Here is a 23,254-nt window from a genome sequence, read left to right as displayed (position 1 = left end):
GATACCATTAGTTACTAAATGACAGTTTGTCAGTATTTATTAAATCTTTACTCATGAGGTCGATCATGATTCTGTTTTTAAAACATGGGCATAAATAAGTTTCTTTCTTTGACCCTTCCTTATTTAGGGATATGAGAGTGACAGAAATTCTGAAAAATAACTGTTTTGAGAGATTAAATAATTTTTATGGTATAGCTAAAGGCTTGTAACAATCTTAATCCTTAGAAAAGTCATTGTGATAGGGGATACTTCTAAGCCACTTGCTGTTTCTTTTCTGTAATTATGTATATCAGACCAGTTTCTAAATAATACATTTATTGAGACTATAGGAAATAAAATTTTAGGAAAACAAATGTTAATATAATCGAAGTTTATAACAAGGATTCCTGTTCCTCAGTGTGATTTTAACTAGTCTTTGCTAATAATTTTTTCCCTTGAATAAACAAATGAAAATAAACATTATTTTAACTTCTGTGCCTACCTAGTTTAAACTTAGTCCTTCTAAAACATTTTAATGGATAAGAATGTTTGAAGCATTGTGTGCCAGTGAACATGTTAAATGCAGTGATACATAAATGAATGTTCTGAGGTATACAGTCTAGCTAAACATAGAGTTTAGCTGAATAGTTTAGCTTCAAATAACATTTGCTCTATGGTAATATCCTTTTTGCTTCTTTCAGTAAAGTTGGCAGATACCCTTGTTGCAAAAGAGTTTGTGGATTTTATGTAAACATTCTGTACCATCATTATTGGCATTTCTTTTTCAGTCTCACTGAATTTCAGTAAATTTAGCAGTGGTTACTGTTGCATTATGGATGGAATGGATGAATATTACATAATACTAATATGTTTATGATTGAAGGTGAACTTTAATAGTCCACAGTGATTTGCTGAGAAATGTTGCATCTGAGTCATAATCTTGAGTTTTAATTATTGTAACTACAGCTAGGGTGGCAACATGTTATACTAGGAAAAAAAATCTACACTTCTGATTTCAGGATCTTTAAGTTTGCCACTGAATAAAATGAAATCCAGAAAAACAAAATCATTTTCCTAAAATCTCATCACCAGTTATTGGTGGAGATGGGGTGGGAGTTATATTTTCTCATTCCTAATAAACTTGTATTCTAGCTTATTTTTAATCCCTGTATTATGAAATTTTAACCAAGAGTCTGTGGATGGCAATGAAATTATAAAGGAGGTTTTCATATGTGCAGTTTTAGGCAGTAATTCTTAGATCTTATTAGAATATCAAAGTGTTTGCCTCCAAACCATAGAGAGCCTGTGGTTTATCTCGTGTTGCCCTAGAATGTAGTGATTAAGAAAAGTGTGGCCTGGCAGGTTGTGGCGGCCCATGCCTCTCTCTTTGAGAGGCTGTGAGGCGGAGGATCACTTGAGCCTAGGAGTTCGAGACCTGCCTGGGCTACAGGGCGAGACCCCATCTCTGTTTAAAAAAAAAAAAAAAAAAAAAAGTGGCCTTGGCTCTAGATAGACAAGGATTCTAGTCCTGCTTCATCACCTGTGAACGAGTGATTATGACAAATTAGTTAAGTTGTATAAACTCTCACTTCCTCATTGGTGGAAATAGAATAATAATAATAAAGCTACTACTGTCTTAATGACATTGTAAGGAAACAAAGTGCTTAGCTCTGTATTTGCTAAAAGGACTTAATAAACACCGATTTTAATTAAATTTGTTAAAATTTGTTCTGGAAAATGAAATACAAATTAAAAGATGTAAAGCTAAGCTGGAGAACATTGAATAATTTGTAATTTTGTTCACTTGTCAATAAGTATGAATAGTTGTTAGCTCGTAGTAACAAAAGTGGAATGTTATACTCTTAATTGTTCGTGCTGATAGAAGGGAGAACAGGTAAAAATAAATGTTAGATCACAGTGCTTTGTAGTGAAAATTTTTGTCTATTCTCATCTCCCTCTCTTCCTCCCCTAAATTATTTTCTTGAGCTTCAGAAAATATTGTTGCCTAGATTAAGATTGTGGTTCTCATTAGGGGATAAACAGGTACTAATAAAGCATGTATAATCTCCAAAAGGCATTATTAACTTGGGGGCCGTGGACCAGGTGAGTCCATAAGTGAACCTTAGCGTGCTGATAAACCCATGATATTTCATACAACATGTTATTTATAAGTTTCCTGAAGAAAAAAAGCTTTCATAAGATTATCAGTGGTCATAAATTGTTTTTGTAGTGTATTAACTACAATATAGATAACGGAGAATGTTCACTTCAAAAATAGTATGGTAGGCCAGGTGTGGTTGCTTCTGTGTGTAATCCCAGCACTTTGAGAGGCCAACATGAGTGGATCACCTGAGGTCAGGAGTTCAAGACCAGCCTGACCAACATGGTGAAACCCCATCTCTAATAAAAATACAAAATTAGCCAGGGGTGGTGGTGTGTACCAGTAATCCCAGCTACTCGGGAGGCTGAGGCATCAGAATCATTTGAACCCAGAGACGGAGGTTGCAGTGAGCCGAGATTTGTGCCACTGCATTCCAGCCGGGGCAGTAGAGTGAGACTCCATCTCAAAAAAAAAAAAAAAAGTATGTTAACAATAATTTAATATTTACAAGCATTATAAAGATTTTTGGCCCAGGGTAATGGCTCATGCCTGTAATCCCAGCACTTCGGGAGGCCCAGGGAGGTGGATCACTTGAGTTCAGGAGTTCAAGACCAGCCTGATCAACATAATGAAACCCCGTCTCTACTGAAAATACAAAAATTAGCCAGGTGTGGTGGTGCTCATGTGTAACCCCAGCTACTCGGGAGCCTGAGGCAGGAGAATCATTTGAACTTGGGAGGCAGAAGTTGCAGTGAGCTGAGATCACGCCACTGTACTCCAGCCTGGGGGATAGAGCAAGACTGTGTGGCAAAAAAGATTTTAGTATTTTATACTATTTTTTCTCTTACTTAAATGATACAGTCATTGTAGGGAAAGAAAAGAAACTTTGATAAACTAGAGAATCGAAGTTAAATACAAAAACATGCCACGATTCAGAGTAACAACTTGTAACTTTTTGTGTATATCCATGGTGTGAGAGATTGCGAACAGTACAGTTTTAAATTTTACAAAAATGTGGTTTTACTATATGTATACTTTATGGTCTGATATTTCAGGTACAGTTAACCGTGGTCAGTCTCTGTGATCAAGTGTTATCTGTGTCATCATTTTTAAGTGCTGTTTAACAGTCATATAGCTGTCTCTACTTTGGCTATAACATGACGGAGGTCCTGCAGCCAATTAAGGCAACTGAGTTCCCTTCCTTATGGGGGCCCCAGTGTGCAGTCGCTGCAAACAGCAGCTTCCTTAGTAGTGTATGCAGCCTGTTTGTTGTATGGGTTGCTCTAAGGGACCTTGGAGACAGGCCTTTCAGATGTATGTTCATGTTTCTGACCTTGCGCTATCCCAATGTAGGCTCCAAACAGGCATGCGAGGTGCCTTTGGAAAGCCCCAGGGCACTGTGTCCAGGGTTCACGCTGGCCAAGTTATGTCCACCTGCACTAAGCTGCAGAACAAGGAGCATGTGATTGAGGCCCTGCGCAGGGCCAAGTTCAGGTTCCCCAGCTGGAAAATCCACATCTCAAAGAAGTGGGGCTTCACCAAGTTCAATGCCGATGAATTTGAAGACATGGTGGCTGAGAAGCTGCTCATCCTAGATGGCTGTGGGTTCAAGTACATCCCCAGTCATGGCCCTCTGGACAAGTGGCTGGCCCTGCACTCATGAGGGCTTCCACTGTGCTGCGGCCTCTTAATACTCACCAATACATTCTACTTGCTGTCCCCCCCCCTCAAAAAAAAAGATTAGGGAGGTTAATAACACATGTTTGTTTACCAGATTATCATCATTTTGTTAATTTAATGATTGGGAATGGAATAGGAGGAAAACTAACTCAGAAAATGGGAAGAGAAAGGAATAGGAGAATAAATTGAAGACTAAATTAGGGAAAGGGCATATACACATCTGCAAAGGAATATCATGTATGACAGAAGCTCCGCTACCACAGAGCATAATTCCTCATGTTGTAAGTGGTTTTTTTTTTGTTTTTTTGTTTTTTTTTTTTGCTTGTTTTAAGCTTACTACAAAATGGAGTTAGGTTTATATCTTGGAAATTCCATATTCCTTAGCAGGTATTTAAAGCTCTTTATTATCTCCTACCTATCAACTCTTTAACTTTATTTCAGGAATTTCTTCTGTATAAGAACTCTGGATGCCAGCCAGGGTGAAGTTCTCTGTCAGGTTTCCAGGCTAAAAGTAGTACATTTTATACTTGTCATTTGTGCTTAGTCTTTGAAGCTTTTACTTTTATGTTTTCATTGTTTTAATAAATTTTATTTTTTAGAATAGTTTTAGAAGCCATTGCTTTTAAATAGGTTAAATGTATGTGGTTCACTCTTTTTGTTTTTTTTTTTTTGAGACGGAGTCTCGCTGTTGCCCAGGCTGGAGTACAGTGGTGTGATCTCGGCTCACTGCAAGCTCTCGGCCTCCCAAAGTGCTGGGATTACAGGCATGAGCCACCACGCCTGGCCAGCGTACGCATATGTGGTTCACTCTTTAAGGCTCTGCCTTTTATTTTGGCATCAAGAAATTTGTTTGACCAATGGACTATTGATACCACTGTTTAAAGTAGTGCTTTTCATAAATTAGCTGATACATAAAACAGTTTTTGGTGAGGTTGAATACTGTAGAGTAATAGTCCTTTCATGCTTTCAGCAGAATCCTTTCATGCTTTCAGCAGAACTAGGCTAGGGAAATGATATTAGACCCATTGGAATATTTGTTGCTAGATGGAATTCTAAAACCTAACCTGCAAAGAATTTTATTTTGACATGTAGATTCCTCATGAATGTTGACTTAGTATTAATTTTAAAATTAAAGCTACATATTTTATATGAGGCATTTAGAAATTTTTATCATTGCATTTCAAAAACATAAGCGCATTTTATTTAGGTGGGCAGCATATAATTCTACTTAGATACTTTTAGCAGGCAGGAATGAGACTGAGAAGAAAATAAGATAAGCTCAGATGGTGGAAGGATATGTATGATATTGGTGTACCAACATAAGTAATACAGAGTTAAAAAAAAATTAGTTGGCAGGGAAATGCCTATAATAAAAAAATCCCTGTGTCCCCTGTCTCCTCACCCTCCTTTCTGTCTTCACCTTTTTCAGATGTTGGTTGTTTTTTTTGAGACAATCTCGCTCTGTCCCCCAGGTTGGAGTGCAGTGGCATGATCTCAGCTCACTGCAAGCTCCGCCTCCCGGGTTCACACCATTCTCCTGCCTCAGCCTCCTAAGTAGCTGGGACTACAGGCGCCTGCCACCACGCCCACTTAATTTTTTGTATTTTTAGTAGAGACGGGGTTTCACCGTGTTAGCCAGGACAGTCTTGATCTCCTGACCTTGGGATCTGGCCGCCTTGGCCTCCCAAAGTGCTGGGATTACAGGCGTGAGCCACCACACCAGGCTGGTTTTGATACTAACCTCTATACAGTATTCTGAAATACTCTTCTTATATTGCTGTTGCTACATCAATTTTAGGTGTAACCTATTAACTTCCATTTATGATATATAAGGATTTCATTCTTTTACCCTCTCCAATTCTCTCAGTATAGTTACATCTGTTCTTAGAGTAGTTCTAAAAATAAAAATGTTGCTCAGCAATGAGCCAAAAAAGTTCCCTAGTTCATTTTATATCTTGCATGTTCTCTCTTTCTTGGTTTACTTTTTTCATTCAGTTAATTTTCTGTGTGTGGATCACTTTATTCTTCTCAAACGCTCGTAAACTATGCATCATTAGGTGATCTATTATCCCCCCACCCCTGGTCATAGCCCTAGAGTATTGATTACTTTCTAGAATTACTAAACTACCTTCCCTTCACATCTCATCCTTATAATTCATTTTGCTTGTCTCTGAGGCAGGAGAACTTTAGGGTCTGGAGGCAGGGAATCTGAGGCCAATTCACGCTGACTTCCTAGAATTAAATGAAAAGGAAAACCCTAAGATTCCATGCGTGAGTAGCAAAAGGACCAGAGGCTACCCGCTTTGCAACCTCCCCACACTTTTCTGTGTGGCAGGTGAAAAATTGAAATTACCATTGATTGGTCCCCTCCTGCAACTACTTACGCTGGTGGCAGGCCAAGTCTTCATCTGCATAGGAGTATAGCTTTGTAACTTCAGCCTCTGACTGGTGTTTGGCATAGGGTGTAACTTTGTAACTTCAGACTGATCATGGGCCACTACTTCATTTAGGTAGGGTGTACACCAGGTAACCAATAGGAAACCTCTAGAGGGTGTTTAAACCCCAGAAAATTCTGTAACTGGGTCCTTGACTCCCTTGCTCTGACTGTTCCCACCCTGTGGAGTATACTGTCATTTTCAGTAAATCTCTGCTTTTGTTGCTTTATTCTTTGCTCACTTTGTTTGTGCTTTTGTCCTATTCTTTGCTCAAAGCGCCAAGAACCTGGGTACCCTCCTCTGGTAACATCTCCTTTCTTGGATCTCCAAGTTTCCTGGATTCCATTTTGTCATCTTTTTAGTTTACTTCCTTGTTGTGGAGGACATCTTTTCTGAGAGAGGATACATGGGGAGACAAATGTTTATTAGACCTTCCAGACCTGAAATGTCTGTCCTACCCTTATACTTACTGGTAGGTCTTATTGGATACAGAATTATAGGTGGAAAATTGCTTGCAGAATTTCGGTAATATTGATCCATTGTATTCTAGGTTCCAGTATTGCTTTGGAGAAGCAGTAGCCCTTTTTATTTCTGTGCTTTTCCTTGATACTCTTTTGTTTTTTAAAATTATTTATTTATTTTTGTAGAGATGGAGTCTCACTCTGTAGCCCAGGCTGGAGTGCTGGAGTGCAGTGACGTGATCTTGGCTCACTGCAGCCTCCGCCTCCTGGGTCCAAGCAGTTCTCCTGCCTCAGCCTCCTGAATAGCTGGGACTACAGGCGCACGCTGCCACACCTGGCTAATTTCTTTTGTATTTTAGTAGAGACGGGATTTCACCATGTTGTCTGGGCTGGTCTTGAACTCTTGAGCTCAGGCAGTCCACCCACCTTGGCCTCCCAAAGTGCTAGGATTACAGGCGTGAGCCACTGCACTTGGCCTCTTTTATTTTTTTTATTTTTTACTTTTTAAATTTTTTTGAGACAGAGTCTCGCTCTGTTGCCAGGCTGGAGTGCAACGGCGTGATCTTGGCTCGCTGCAACTTCCGCCTTCCAGGTTCAAGCAATTCTCCTGCCTCAGCCTCCTGAGTATCTTGAACTACAGGCATGTACCACCACACCCAGCTAACTTTTGTATTTTTAGTAGAGTCGGGGTTTCACCATGGATGGTCTCTATCTCCTGACCTCGTGATCTGCCTGCCTCAGCCTCCCAAAGTGCTGGGTGTACAGGCATGAGCCACCACGCCCGGCCTCCTTCATACTCTTCATCACCCTCCCTGAAAGCTTTTAGGATCTGTATCCCTCCTCAGCTTCAGCAATGTTCTGTTTTGGTGGGCCTTTTGGTTGTGAAAATTTTATTTCATAATTTCCTTAATTCTGTATTTATTGCTCTCACTTCCTGGAACTATATTAGTGAGATATTGTACCCTTCTTGATTACTTCCTTTTCATATTCACCCTTTTTTTTTTTTTTTTGAGATGGGATTGCTGTGTTGCTAAGGTTGGAGTGCAGTAGCGTGATTATGGCTCACTGTGGCCTCAACTTCCTGGGCTCAAGTGATTTTCCCACCTCAGCCTCCCAAGTAGCTGGGACCACAGGCATATGCCATTATACTCAGCTAATATATTTTTTTATTGTAGAGAGGAGGTCTCGTGATGTTGCCCAGGTTGGTCTTGAACTCCTCGGTTCAAGCAGTCATCCCACCTTAGCCTCCTAAAGTGCTGGGATTACAGGTGTGAGCCACTGCACCAAGTCTTTTCTCTCCATTATTCATATTTTCTTTCTATTTTGTGGGAGATTTCATTTTTGCCTTTTGCGGACCTTTTGTTGAATTTTACAAATTGCTATAATTTTAATCGGTTTTTAAATTGTAAATGATGTATATGCAAAAAGGTATATGACATGTATTTGTGTACATTACAGTGCTCTGAATTTTGTTATTATTTTGGCTCACTGACCAAAAAAATGCTCTGTTTTGTAATCTGAATTTATATTTTCATAACATTTCATTCTTATTTCAGTAATCTAATATCTTATATCTCTCAGGATATAAATTACAGCTAAAGTCTTTTTTTTTCTTTTTGTGTTTTATCTATTTCCGCTAAATTTCTTTTCCTTTCTTTTTTCTTTTCTTTTTTTTTCCTTTTTTTTGAGACAGTTTCACTCTTGTTGCCTAGGCTGGAGTGCAATAGCGTGATCTTGGCTCACTGCAACCTCTGCCTCCTGGGTTCAGGTGGTTCTCCTGCCTCAGCCTCCCGAGTAGCTGGGATTACAGGCATGTACCACCATGCCCAGCAGATTTTGTATTTTTAGTAGAGACAGGGTTTCTCCATGTTGGTCAGGCTGGTCTCAAGCTTCTGACCTCAGGTGATCTGCCTACCTCGTCTCCCAAAGTGTTGATAAAATTTTTCTTGCAAATCTTATTATTGTTATTCTTTCTTGGTTATGAGAGGAGTACTAAACAGTGAATTTGAAGGTCTCTGTGGTCAGGGCATCTCAGATGTTGGCCACCACTGTATGATGGTTAAATGGTGAGTAGGCTTTCTTGTTGGGGCTAAATGGGCTTTTTCTATTCCAAACCATACCACAAATACACTAAACTAAGAACACTCTAGGACAGAAAGCATGGGACGAAAGATGACAACTATCAGCGTAGTTTGGATGACAGAAAAGGGACAAATAGTAACTCAGAGTGAAAGAAATAAACTTGGAAAGAGCTACAAAAAGACATTTAAAAGAAGTATCTTTCAATCTTTGGCTTTGCGATATGTTAGTCTGGTGGTTGGGGTACCAGATAGGAAAGGTACTTGAGGAGGTTTACTATTTAAGTCATATATTTCACTTATCTTGCTTTCAGTTTTTTTCCCTTTCTTTTCTTTTTTTTTTTTTTTTTTTCCAGACAGCGTCTCGATCTGTCACTGGGCTAGAGTGCAGTGGCATAGTCTAGCTCACTGCAGCCTTGACCTGTGGGGCTGATTTTTCTTTTTCTTTGTAAATCTCTTTCATAGCTAGTTAGAAGTTTATTCCTTTCGAGTGGCAGGAGCCGAAGCAGCAGCGCAGGTTGTCCCCGTTTCCCCTCCCCCTTCCCTTCTCTAGTTGCCTTCCTGGGCCCCCTACACTCCAGTCCCGGTCCCGCCATGTCCCAGAAAGAAGAAGAGAACCCTGCGGAGGAGATCGGCAAGGAGAAGCGGGACATGCAGGAGAAAGAAGGTATTCTCCCTGAGAGAGCTGAAGAGGCAAAGCTAAAGGCCAAATACCCAAGCCTAGGACAAAAGCCTGGAGGCTCCGACTTCCTCATGAAGAGACTCCAGAAAGGGCAAAAGTAATTTGACTCAGGAGGCTACAACATGGCCAAAGCCGAGATGAAGAATAAGCAGCTGCCCCGTACAGGACCAGATAAGAACCTGGTGACTGGTGACCACATCCCCACCCCACAGGATCTGCCCCAGAGAAAGTCCTCGCGCGTCACCAGCAAGCTTGCGGGTGGCCAAGTTGAACGATGCTGCCTGGGGCTCCGCCAGATCCTGAGACGCTGCCCCCCTCCCCCCCGCCCCACACCTGAGTCCTGTGCTGGCTCCTGCCCCTTCTTGCTTTTGCAGCCAGGGGTCAGGAGGTGGCTCGGGTGCAGGCTGGAGAGGCAGCAGCCCTTGCACGTTGGTGTCCCTGGCACGTGGAGCCCCTTGGGCTGAGCACCAAGACCTTGAACCTTTTTTGTTTTACCTTTTTTCCAAATAACAATTGGGAGAAATCTCAATGAAATTCTGGGGGTGGGGGTGGGAGATACGGAGGAATATGAATTAGGGCTTGGAGTTAGTAAAAAACACATTCCTGACTATCCTTCTTAACCACGTGGCTGGTGTGGGGTAGGTGTGAGGGGAAGGAAGTGGAGTGGACTAATGAAGAGGAGTTCTAGTTGAGCTCTGTAGATAAATGTCTTGTTTCAGTGTGGTTAGAGACCTGGTGTCAGATGAAAGAAACTCCATCTGTACAGACAGATGCAAACAGCTCCTCTGGTTCTGCAGAGCTAGTTGAGAACTCAACGTTAATCATTTTAAAAAGTACTGTCCTTGAAATAGATTTGCTGTGGGGAGCGGTGAGTGTGGGAGAAAGGAGCCATAAGCATGGGGAACCCCACAGAGCCCAAAGGACTTTTTCAGTATTTGAAATAAACAAAACAAAAACCCATGAAAACACCCCCCCAAAAAAAGAACTTTATTTCTTTCACTCTGAATTACTTACTGTTTTTCCCTTTTCTGTCACTCAAAGTGTGTTGATAGCTGTCATCTTCTGTTTCATTATTTCTATTTTTGTAGAGTGTTCTTTAGTATATTTGTAGTAGGATTTGGAATAGAGAACAAGTAAGTTTATGTGTAAAATCAAGCTGGTTTTCGTGAAGCTTGTAGCTAAAAAAAATTCAAGCTGGTTTTGACTGAAAGTGATGTTTTTATTTAAAACACCTTTCTGCCTTGCATTTTGGATACAAAGTACAGCAAGGGTCCCCAGCCCCTGGGCCGCACACTGGTACCCAGTTAGGAACCGGGCCACACAGCAGGAGGTGAAGGGCAGATGAGTGAGTGAAGCTTCATCTGTATTTACAGCCATTCTCCATTGCTCACATTACCACCTGAACTCCACCTCCTGTCAGATCAGTGGCAGCATCAGATTCTCACAGGAGCGTGAATCCTGTTGTGAACTGTGCATGTGAGGGATCTAGGTTGCACACTCCTCATGAGAATATAATGCTTGATGATCTATCGCTGTCTCCTGTCACCCCCAGATGGTACCATCTAGTTGTAGGAAAACAAGCTCAGGGCTCCCACTAATGCTACATTATGGTGAGTTGTATAATTATTTCATTATATATTACAGTGTGATACTATAACATGCACAATAAATGTAATGTGCTTGAATCATCCCAAAGTCCTCTGGGTCCTGGGAGAAATTATCTTCCACAAAACGGGTCCGTGGTGCCAAAAAGGTTGGAAACCATTGATACACAGAGGGAAATGCTGTATTGAGAATTCACATGCCTAGACTTCTCAGAATTGAGTGTAATAGAATGAAAAATATTATTTGCGTAATATACAGTTTTTTAAAAAATACGTATATTTGTGTACGTGTGTGTTCCCTCATGAGACTCACAACTCCTTTTGAACTTGTTTATTTTGGGTCTGGAAGGACCCAGACCCAGTTTCTTTTGTTACTTTGTTGACATAATTTTTGTCTTTGAAGATCATCAGGTTTAGGTCCATTACCAAGCAGTTTAATGCTCATTGTCTAACATTTTTATTTTATTTTTATTTTTATTTTTATTTTTGTTTTGTTTTGTTTTTATTTTATTTTATTTTATTTTTTAATTTAATTTTTTAAATTTTATTTATTTTAGAGATGGAGTCTCGCTCTGTTGCCCAGGCTGGAGTGCAGTGGCAGTCTTGGCTCACTGCAACCTCCGCTTCCTGGGTTCAAGCAATTATCCTGTCTCTGCCTCCCAAGTAGCTGGAATTGCACCCGCCACCACACCTGGCTAATTTTTGTATTTTTAGTAGAGATGGGGTTTCACGATGTTGACCAGGCTGGTCTCAAACTCCTGACCTCAAGTGATCCACCTGCCTTGGCCTCCCAAAGTGCTGGCATTACAGACAAGAGCCACTGCACCTGGCCCTAACACTTATTTTAAAAGTAAATTTGGCTGAATCTTTGGCTTTCTCCATCCAAATCTGACTTCAAGATTGTTTTCTGGGATTTCAGATTCCATTTTTAGTAAATGATCTGCCTGCCTCAGCCTCCCAAAGTGCTTACAGGCATGAGCCACCACACCTGGCCTGACCTCTTTGAACCTGATTTTTCTAAGTTTTTTATGTTTTTTGAGACAGTCTGCCTCTATCACCCAGGCTGGAGTACAGTGGTGCAATCTTGGCTCACTGCAACTTCCGCCTCCCAGGTTCAGACAATTCTTGTGCCTCAGCCTCCTGAGTAGGTGGGATTACAGGTGTTTGTCACCACGCCCAGCTAATTTTCGTATTTTTAGTAGAGACGAGGTTTTGCTATATTGGCCAGGCTGGTCTCGAACTCCTGGCCTCTAGTGATATGCCCACTTTGGCTTCCCAAAGTGCTGGGATTACAGGCTGAGACAGTGCACCTGCCTGACACTCAAGTTTATATGACCTCTCACTTTGGTTTTGTATGTGTTTTGAGAGAGAGAGTCTCACTCTGTCGCCCGGGCTGGAGTGCAGGGGTGCTATCTCGGCTCGCTGCAACCTCCGCCCCCCAAGTTCAAGTGACTTTCCTGTCTCAGCCTCCTTAGTATCTAGGATTACAGGTAGACTACCATGCCCATCTAATTTTTTATTTTTAGTAGAGATGAGATTTCACCATGTTGGCCAGGCTGGTCTCAAACTCCTGACCTTAAGTGATCTGTCTGCCTCAGCCTCCCAAAGTGCTGGGATTACAGGCGTGAGCCACCACACCCAGCCTGACCTCTTACTTTAAACCTGATTTTTCCTAAACATCGGAGGAAGAAGCTGTTAATCAGAAGAATTGGAGGAGAAATGTGTTTATTTTTCTTCTTGTGGGAGTTGTGATATTATAGAATTGTAAAGCTGGAGAGGTCTTAGAGGTAAAAATAAAAACCCTTTCATTTTGCCGCAGATAAAAAAGATGTGATGCATTATTTATATATATTTATATAATTATATATTTCTGTGTGACAGAAATGCTCCAAAAGTAGTACTGTATTTTAAAACAGCAGTAAACATTTATTATCCTCAAAGTTTCAATGGGACAGGAATTTGGGACTCCTTGAGCTGTTCGGTTCTGGGTTGAGTTTCTCATAATGTTTTAGTCAGGATGTTGGCCCTGTGATAGTCATGTAAAGGCTCATGCGGGGCTGGAGGATATACTTCCAAGTTGGCTTGCTTTAGTTAGTGATCAGGTTAGTGCTGGTTTTTTTTTTTTTTTATTTTTTGAGACAGAATCTTGCTTTGTCACCCAGACTGGAGTACAGTGGCATGATCTCTTGCCTCAGCATCCCAAGTAGCTGGGATTACAGGTGCCCACCACCACGCCTGGCTAATTTTTATATTTTTAGTAGAGATGGGGTTTCACCATGTTGGCCAGGCTGATCTCAAACTCCTGACTTCAGGTGTTCCACCCACCTCGGCCTCCCAAAGTGCTGGGATTACAGGCGTGGACCACCTCACCCGGCCTCAGTGCTGGTTGTTAATGGGGAGGTCTTGGTACTTCCTCTTGTGAACTCCTAAAGGGCTGCTTGAGTGTTTTTCCATGATAGGTGGCTTTCCCTAGAGTAAGTGATCCAAAAGAGAGCAAGGCAGAAGTGACAGTGTCTTTTATGACCTAGTCTCAGATGTCACACATTGTCACTTCTACCACATTCTATTCACTAGAAGTGAGTTCCATCTACACAGAAGAGTATCAAGTAATTTGTGGCTGTGCTTCAAATTCACGCTTGGAGAAATAAAATTATTTCCACTTGATCATACAGGGCATTGGTGATCTATTCAGACTACAATATAGATGTTTTGATGCTATTACTAGGTGCAGATTATAGATTATAGTTGCTTAGCTGTCATCTGTCATTGGATACAAGTATTAGAACCAGGTACTTGTGTGTGTATAAATTACCTATTGATTCACCAGACCATTCCCTGCCTTTTTTTGATACATGATTTCGCTCTGTCACTCAGGCATGATCAGGGCTCACTGCTGTCTCAGCCGCCTGGGCTCAAGCGTCTCGAATAGCTGGGACTGCAGGCACAAGCCACGATGCCTAGCTAATTCTTTTATTTTTTGTAGAGATAGGCCTCATTATGTTGCCCTGGCTTGTCTTGAGCTCCTGGACTTAAGTGATTCTCCCACCTTGGTCTCCCAGAGTGTTGGGATTACAGGTGTGAGCCACCCCACCTGGCTGAGATCCTTTTAATTATCTACATATGCCAGGCATTGTGCTACTAACTGAACATGTCTAAGGAGAACTGGATTTGTTTGTAATACTTTTTTTTTTGAGACTGTGTTTTGGTCTTGTTGCCCAGGCTGGAGTGCAGTGGTGTAATCTTGGCTCACTACAACCTCCGCCTCCTGGGTTCAAGTGATTCTCCTACCTAAGCCTCCCAAGTAACTGGGATTACAGGTGCCCACAACCATACCCGGCTAATTTTTTTTGTATTTTTAGTAGAGACAGGGTTTCATCATGTTGATCAGGCTGGTTTCGAACTCCTGACCTCAAATGATCCACCTGCCTGGACCTTCCAAAGTGCTGGGATTACAGGCGTGAGTCACCGCGCCCGGCCGATCCTGTTTTTTATATATATGTATATTTTACAGGAGCTGGGGAGAGAAAGAGAGTGTGTGTGTGTTTTGTGCCTAAACACTTTTGATTTACCAGATAGTGTCAGAGCACCCCTCCCAAATAGCCTTCAAGGACATTAACTTAAAAATGTGGCTGTTTTATTAGTTGACAACAAAATTCCTTATATTAAATAGCTGGCTTTATTAGTAAGATATTTTGTTACAGCCAGTTTCCTAATAACTTGCTCAACATATATTGAGTACTTGATACTGGAGAAACAAAATGCCACAATTCTTGTTTTTAAATAGTTCCTTGTGTAGAAGGACAGACAAATCCATACATAAAACTGAAGATAATAGCTGTAAACCTAACATGATGACTTTATACTAAGATACCAGTTGTTGTTGCGATGCTATCTTTATGTTATTAAGGTGTACCACAGCAGGAAGGAAAAAATAAAAGCAAGTCTAGAAATAACTTAGTATTTCCTTATTATTTTTTATTAAAAAATATAACTGCTGCTCTACTAATTTATTCATTTTTTTTTTCTCTTATAGGCAATGTCTATGCTGCTTCAAGGAATATAAGCATTTGGAGATTTTTAATCAAGTAGTGTGTGCACTTATTAACTTAGTGATTGCCCAAGTTCAAGTGCTCCGGGACCAGCTTTGTAAACATTGTACTACTATTAACATAGACTCCACGTGGCAAGATGAGAGTAATCAAGCAGAGGAACCACTGAATATAGATAGAGAGTGTAATGAAGGAAGTTCAGAAAGACAAAAATCAATAGAAAAAAAATCAAACTCTACAAGAATTTGTAATCTGACTGAGGAGGAATCTTCAAAGAGTTCTGATCCTTTTAGTTTATGGAGTACAGATGAGAAGGAAAAACTCTTACTATGTGTGGCAAAAATTTTTCAAATTCAGTTTCCCTTATATACCGCTTACAAGCATAATACTCACCCTACTATTGAGGTATGTAAAAATAGCTGTTGTGAATTTTAAGTAATACCAAGACTTAACTTGGCAGTCTGTTTCTCACTGATAAGTACGAAGACAGTTTTTGCTGGCAGAAAATCATTATTGTCACCAGAATTATTTAATGTTTCTCCAGAACATTTTTTTTTAGCAATTTGTTCTGTAAATTTGCTCAATATAGTTCATCCTGTCAAGGAAAGATGTGTACATTGAACTCAGAAAGTAAACTGGTAGTGATCTAAACATTTTACTGGTATAGATCTATGCTTATTTTATGACTCTTAATAAAAGTTGGCCGGGTGCGGTGGCTCAAGCCTGTAATCTCAGCACTCTGGGAGGCCGAGACGGGCGGATCGCGAGGTCGAGATCGAGACCATCCTGGCTAACCTGGTGAAACCCCGTCTCTACTGAAAAATACAAAAAACTAGCCGGGCGAGGTGGCAGGTGCCTGTAGTCCCAGCTCCTCGGGAGGCTGAGGCAGGAGAATGGCGTAAAGCCGAGAGGCGGAGCTTGCAGTGAACTGAGATCCAGCCACTGCACTCCAGCCTGGGCGACAGAGCAAGACTCCACCTCAAAAAATAAATAAATAAAAATAAAAATAAATAAATAATAGTTGAGGGAAAGGAAACACGTGGAATTTTAAATTTCATTCTTAGAAACAGTCTACAGACCAGAATTTGCTTTCATCAAGAGAAAAGCTTAGCAAATTATCTGTAATTAGTAGTTTCAAATAATAGTATTTTCTTTTGTAAGTTAAGATGCAGCCTTTGAGATGTCACAGTATAATTCTGCCATATTCTATTGTGCTGCTTTCTGTTACTTGAAGCAGTTCACAAGGGCATCCCAGATTTAAAGGGGTATTGAAGTAGACTCCATTTCTGGGGGGAGGAGAGGTGTAAAATTTCATTTTATATCTTACACATTCTGTTTCCTGTGCATCCTGGGAAATGAAGAGTTATGGCCATTAGAGAATCTACTATATTTTTTTGTTGTTGGTTTTAATCTGCCTCTTTTCTCTAGCTTACTTGTTCTGTAACCTTTATACTTCTCTTTCTTCGTGTGGAAAGTAGTAAGTAGTCTTTTACTGGGATATTTTCAGGTCGAATGGAGACTTGCTTGAAAACATAGCCTGAGGGCAGATGTTTTCCCTGTTAGAATTCTTTGTAAGAATATTTTAAATCAGGCACGCTTGGTTTCTCAAGTCACCCACTTGGCCTTCTTCCAAGTTGTAGTTTCGGTCCTTCTTTCTTTCCTTTCTTCCCTTACTGTTCTAAAAAGTTGTTTTTTTTGTTGTTGTTTTTGTTTTTGAGATAGTCTTGCTCTGTAGCCCAGGCTGGAGTGCAGTGGCGCGATCTCGGCTCACTGCAAGCTCTACCTCCCCGGTTCACACCATTCTCCTGCCTCAGCCTCCTGAGTAGCTGGGACTACAGGCGCCTGCCACCACACCTGGCTAATTTTTTTCTTTGTATTTTTTAGTAGAGATGGGGTTTCACCCTTTTAGCCAGGATGGTCTCGATCTCCTGGCCTCATGATCCGCCCACCTCGGCCTCCCAAAGTGCTGGGATTACAGGCGTGAGTCACTGTGCCCGGCCTCTAAAGCTTTTTGATAAACTTTCATTCACTCCTGCTCTAGGTGGGGGGAAAAAAAGAGTATTTAAAATCAGATTGTGCTCTGTCTTCTAAAAATCTTAGCCTGTGATCATCCAGTATAGAAACTGTTAATCTCTTACATGATATAAAATATATTAAATATTCTGAAAAAGTCATCTCAGTCTTTTTTCAACAAAAGAGAGTCCCATCAGGCAAACTTGAAACATTTAATCTACATAAACACCGTCTACATGGTGCTTTAGTATCTTAACTTGGTAATTGAAAGATGATGAAAATAGTTTTCGTTAGGGACTTAGATATGTGAAATTCACAGAGATTTTTTCCAACTAAATATCTTAATGATATAGAACTATAAGCAATACTGAATCTGCTGCTTCTAAAATAAACTTGCTTATCAGTGTTCTTTCTTATTTTCAAAAATGGTAATCTCTAAATGTAGGCATAATTACACTCCTGTACTTTGTTTTAAAGTGCTTTGTTATTACTCTTCAGTATTTTATGTTACTCCTTGGTTGAAAGCAATGGTTTTGTGAGGTCTTTGAGGAAAATTCTAACAAAAAATACCCATAGATATAGTAAAAGAGTAACCTCCTTATACCAAATTCTATAATTTATTAGATATGTGCTTTTAAAATTTTCTTTTCGTAATAGTTGTTTCCCAGGTTTCTGTTATGTTAATAATGATCTGTTACCAGTGCTCTAAAATTTCTAGTTTCTGTCCTAATGACGATTTAATTAAATGTGGTAAGTTGGGTCAACTGTTTCAGATGGTCCTAGATCAAACACTTGGTAGCATACATGTTATAAAATTATATATATGTATAAATTTGTGTGTATATACACACAATTATTTTAAAGCAAATTATTATGAAATGTAATAAAGCTTACTAGAGGTTTTTATCCCACTTTTCTTTGAGGAAATAGTCCATCCAGTCTTTTTTTTTACTGCTGTGCTGTCCTTTCTGAAGCCTTTGATTCTGATTTTTAGTTAATATTTTTTAAAGAGGCACAACTTGACCAAAATTCTTAGAAGGACAAGATTCAAAACTCATGTGTTAGTATTTTGATAGCTGTGTCTTTAGAAACCTACTCAACACTTTTATTTTATAGAAGAAGCAACTGGCCTACAGAGGCTAAAAGATTTGATCGGGCATATTGCTGAGAAGAGTCCTAGAATCCGGGTCTTACTCTACTGCACTACTTCTAAATCATTTTGAACGAATTACTGTATTCTAAATAATACGGAAATTTGGAGACCCTCCTTCTGTCTCTTCCTTCCTCTCTTTCCTATTGTCCCCATCAAAGCTGATAATATTGTGAAAGGTTCGGTAATTGGACATAAGTAATATTAATTCAGAATAAAAAGGGGGAACGGCCTAGTTTTTTTTTTCCCCCTTAAAAGACAGGGTCTTGCTCTGTCTCCCAGGCTGGAGTGCGGTGGTGTGATCACAGGTCACTGTAACCTTGAATTCCTGGGCTCAAACGATCCACCCACCTCAGCCTCCTGAGTAACTTGGACACTAGGCACTCACCACAGTGCCTGGCTAAGTTTATTTTTATTTTATTATTATTACTTTAAGAGATGGAGTTTATCTGTGTTTATAGGGTTTATTGAAACCAGGCTGGTCTCGAACTCTAGGCCTCAGGTGATCCTCCTGCCTTGGCCTCCAAAGTGCTGGGATTACAGACTTGAGCCACGATGCCTTGCCATGCTAGTTGCATTCTTTATCCTGAATAATTATGTGTAATTCTGTGAAATGAGATATTGCCCTAGTGTTGTAAGTTTTTTCTAAGTATAGGAAAAAAGATTATGAAAATGATAGAAAGGGCCAGGTACAGTGGCTCACACCTGTAATCCCAGCATTTTTGGAAGCCAAGGCAAGAGGACCACTTGAAGCCGGAAGTTCAAGTCTAGGCTGCGCAACATAGCAAGAGCTCATCTCTACAAAAGAAAAGAAAAAAAATTAACTGGGCATAGTGGTACATGCCTGTATTCCCAGCTACTTGGGAGGCTGAGGCAAAAGGATCACTTGAGCCAGGAGTTCAAGGCTGCAGTGAGCTATGATCATGCCTCTACATGACAGAGTGGGACCCTATCTTTAAAAAAGTAGAAAGGAGAGAAACCACTGCATTTATGTTAAATATACATATGGTATAATCAGACAGGTTATATACTTGAGGCGTTTATTTTTTAATTTTTTTTTTTTTTGAGATGGAGTCTCGCTCGGTCGCCAGGCTAGAGTGCAATGGCGCAATCTCAGCTCACTGCAACCTCTGCCTCCTGGGTTCAAGCGATACTCCTGCCTTACCCTCCCAAGTAGCTGGGACTACAGGCGCGCACCACAACGCCCAGCTAATTTTTGTATTTTTAGTAGAGGTGAGGTTTCACCATGTTGGCCAGGATGGTCTCGATCTCTTGACCTTGTGACTCGCCAGCCTTGGCCTCCCAAAGTGCTGGAATTACAGGCATGAGCTACCGCACCTGGCCTTATTTTTAAATTTTTGAATCAGGGTCTTCCTCTGTCACCCAGGCTGGAGGAGTATACTGGCACAATTATGATTCACTGTAGCCTTGAATTCCCGGGCTTAAGTAATCCTTCAGCTTCAGTATCCTAAGTAGCTGGGAGTACAGGTGCATGTCTCTATGCCTAGCTAGTTTTTTGTTTTTGTTTTTTTTTTTTTTGAGACGGAGTCTCGCTCTGTCGCCCAGGCTGGAGTGCAGTGGCCGGATCTCAGCTCACTGCAAGCTCCGCCTCCCGGGTTTACGCCATTCTCCTGCCTTAGCCTCCCGAGTAGCTGGGACTACAGGCGCCCGCCACCTCGCCCGGCTAGTTTTTTGTATTTTTTAGTAGAGACGGGGTTTCACCAGGTTAGCCAGGATGGTCTCGATCTCCTGACCTCATGATCCGCCTGTCTCGGCCTCCCAAAGTGCTGGGATTACAGGCTTGAGCCACCGCGCCCGGCCCCTAGCTAGTTTTTTAATTTTTTTGAGGAGACAGGGTCTCACTCTGTTGCCTGGGCTGGTTTCGAACTCCTGGCTTTGGGCAGTCCTCCTGCCTCAGCCTCCCAAAGTGCTGGGATTATGAGCATGAGCCACCCACGACCAGCCAGTTTAGTATCTTTTAGAATAATTCCAATGTTGTACAGTTATCACTACTAATTCCAACATCACTGACTGCCTTTTAAGTGAAAATTTTATTTGAGACATTGAGTTCTTCTTGGTTTGATCATGGAGCAACATTTGCTGAATTTACATAGAATTGCCTTTCCTCTATAGTTACTCTTTTATTTCTGTTTTCTCTTTTAAAATAACCAAATAGGCCAGGCACGATGGCTCAAGCCTGTAATCCCAGCACTTTGGGAGGCTGAGGTGGGCGGATCACGAGGTCAGGAGATCGAGACCATCCTGGCTAACATGGTGAAACCCCGTCTCTACTAAAAATACAAAAAACTAGCCAGGCGTGGTGGCGGGTGCCTATAGTCCTAGCTACTCGGGAGGCTGAGGCAGGAGAATGGTGTAAACCCGGGAGGCGGAGCTTGCAGTGAGCTGAGATCCGGCCACTGCACTCCAGCCTGGGCGACAGAGAGACTCTGCCTCAAAAATAAATAAAAATAAAGTAAAATAACCAAATTTCTCTGCTATAAATAGGATGGGATCAACTCATGTAGTAAATGGAGGTGTTTGAGGAAAAAAACCCAAGACTTTAAAAATCATTGATAAGTTTATTAAGGCCTTTCTCAGGGATTACCTAAAATAAGAACTTTTGAAAAATACTGCCTTTTTTTTTTTTTTTTTTTTGGGAGACAGAGTCTTGCACTGTCGCTGAGGCTGGAGCGCAGTGGCGTGATCTCAGCTCACTGCAACCTCCGCCTCCCAGGTACAAGCAGTTCACCTGCCTCAGCCTCCCAAGTAGCTGGGATTACAGGTGCTCGCCACCCGCCTGGCTAGTTTTTTTGTATTTTTAGTAGAGACGGGGTTTCACTATGTTGGGCAGGGTGATCTCCACCTCCTGACCTCGTGATCCACCTGCCTCAGCCTTCCAAAGTCCTGGGATTACAGTTGTGAGCCACTGCGTCCAGGGCCGTTAATTCATTTTTTAATGAGACTTCCTAGTGGTGTTAGTGTTTTTTTAACCTATAGATCTGTGTTAATTTTTTATATACTACTAAAAAATGCGATTATAACTATTTTAGGATGCTAGCTTTATGTATTCAGATTAGAAATAGAGTGGTAAAACAGTTCCCCTGAATCACCAAAATAGATGTAATCAAACCTGAGTAACGCTGCATATCAGGACAGAACTCTGTTAGATTTTTTTTTTTTTGAAACAGAGTTTTGATCCTGTTGCCCAGACTGGAGTGTGGTGGCATGATATCAGCTCACTGCAACCTCCACCTCCCAGGATTCAAGTGATTCTCCTGCTTCAGCCTCCTGAGTAGCTGGGATTACAGGCGCACGCCGCCACACCCCGCTAATTTTTGTAGTGTTAGTAGAGACCATGTTAGGCTGGTCTTGAACTCCTGACCTCGTGATCCACCTGCCTAGGCCTCTAACAGTGCTGGGATTACAAGCATGAGCCACTGCGCCGACCGCTAGATTTTTTAACTGTGTCCATTATAGGCACTAGAAATCTTGACTCTTAAAATTATAGCATGGTTCACCTGGTCCATGATTCCGTATTTAACAGTACCACAGGAGGTCGTAAATTCTGGACTTTTTGAAGACCATGAAAAAGTTTGTTAAGACTAACATAAAACTTCGCCTCTGGCCCCGGTTGTCATAGCTAGGAGTGGATTTAGGAAGTTTAGTACACTCACTTTGAGAATTGATTTCTCTAAGGGCATTTTTTGTTTATTTTGAAATGTTCTGAGTTCTGTATGATTGCTTTCAGTCAGTGGTTTTCAGACTTCATTTCAGCAGTGTAACTTAAATATCTAAAATAGGTGATGACAATGAATGGGTTTCTTTGGTAGCTTTTTTCCAATGAAAGTTTCTAACTAGCTTTCTGATCATAAAAGCAGTATTTTCTCTCTCCCTCCCCTTTCTCCCTCCCCTTTCTCCCTCCTCTTTCTCCCTCCTTCTCCCACTGTCCCCTCCTTCCCCCACTGTCCCCTCCTTCCCCCACTGTCCCCTCCTTCCCCCACTTTCCCCTCCTTCCCCCACTTTCCCCTCCTTCCCCCACTTTCCCCTCCTTCCCCCACTTTCCCCCCCTTTCTCCCCCCTTTTCCCCCCTTCTCTCCCTCTCCTCCCTCTCTTTGTTCTCCCCCACCTCTCTCCTCTGTGGCATGAACATGGCTCATTGCAGCCTAGACCTCCCAAGTTCATTCAATCCTCTCACCTCAGCCTCCTGAGTATCTGGGAGGACAGATACGTACCACCATGCCTGGCTAATATTTTAAAATTTTTAATAGAGATTGAGTCTCGCCCATGTGTACCAGGCTAGTGTTGAACTCCTGGGTTCAAGCAGTCCTCCCGCCTCAGCCTCCCAAAGTGCTGGGATTACAGGTGCGAGCCACCGTGCCCAACCTAAAAGCAATCTTTTTGAGATGGAGTCTCACTCTGTCGCTCAAGCTAGAGTGCAGTGGTGCGATCTCAGCTCACTGCAGCCCCCTCTCCTGGGTTCAAGTGATTCTTGTGCCTCAGCCTCCTGAACAGCTGGGATTACAGGTGTGCGCCACCACCCCTGGTTAGTTTTTCTTTCTTTCTTTTTTTTTTTTTTTTTTGAGACGGAGGCTTGCTCTGTCGTCCAGGCTGGAGTTCAGTGGTGCGATCTCAGCTTACTGCATTCTCTGCCTCCCGGGTTCAAGCAGTTCCACTGCCTCAGCCTCCTGAGGAGCTGGGACTACTGGTGTGTGCCACCACGCCCAGCTAATTTTTGTAATTTTAATAGAGATGGGGTTTTACCATGTTGGCCAGGATGGTCTCAATCTCCTGACCTCGTGATCCGCCCACCTCGGCCTCCCAAAGTGCTGGGATTACAGGTGTGAACCATTGCACACTTTAGTAGAGATGCGGTTTTACCATGTTGGCCAGGCTGGTCTTGAACTCCTGACCTCAAGTGATTCGCTGGCTTCAGCCTCCCAAAGTGTTGGGATTCTAAATGTGAGCCATTGAGCCCGGTCAAAAGCAGTCTTTTCAGTGTGATTTTTTTTTTTTTTTTTTTTT

General features: G+C 41.5%; 2 protein-coding genes and 1 non-coding gene across 3 annotated transcripts in view; all 3 read left to right on the top strand.

Annotated features, from left to right (window-relative positions):
• USP34 (ubiquitin specific peptidase 34) overlaps positions 1 to 23,254 on the top strand; it is a 288,446-nt gene that overhangs the window by 51,372 nt on the left and 213,820 nt on the right. Inside the window, exon 3 of the mRNA XM_025405742.1 lies at positions 15,054 to 15,474. Coding sequence (XP_025261527.1) covers positions 15,054 to 15,474 — 421 coding nt within the window. The remainder of the gene's footprint in view (positions 1 to 15,053; positions 15,475 to 23,254) is intronic.
• On the top strand, positions 3,250 to 3,385 carry LOC112605462. The gene has a single exon (XR_003115452.1). It is a non-coding gene; the product is annotated as a small nucleolar RNA SNORA70 (small nucleolar RNA).
• Positions 9,229 to 9,963, top strand: LOC112636945. The gene has a single exon (XM_025405744.1). The coding sequence runs from the start codon at positions 9,539 to 9,541 to the stop codon at positions 9,878 to 9,880; it is 342 nt and encodes a 113-aa protein (XP_025261529.1). The 5' UTR covers positions 9,229 to 9,538; the 3' UTR covers positions 9,881 to 9,963.

Source organism: Theropithecus gelada, chromosome 13, assembly GCF_003255815.1.
Source record: "Theropithecus gelada isolate Dixy chromosome 13, Tgel_1.0, whole genome shotgun sequence".
NCBI classification, from domain to species: Eukaryota; Metazoa; Chordata; class Mammalia; order Primates; family Cercopithecidae; genus Theropithecus; species Theropithecus gelada.
This window is presented reverse-complemented; position numbering and strand designations above follow the sequence as displayed.

Bases quoted from the DNA above. Each gene is read 5' to 3' on its own strand.
- LOC112636945 (XM_025405744.1), top strand. From the start codon at position 9,539: ATGGCCAAAGCCGAGATGAAGAATAAGCAGCTGCCCCGTACAGGACCA.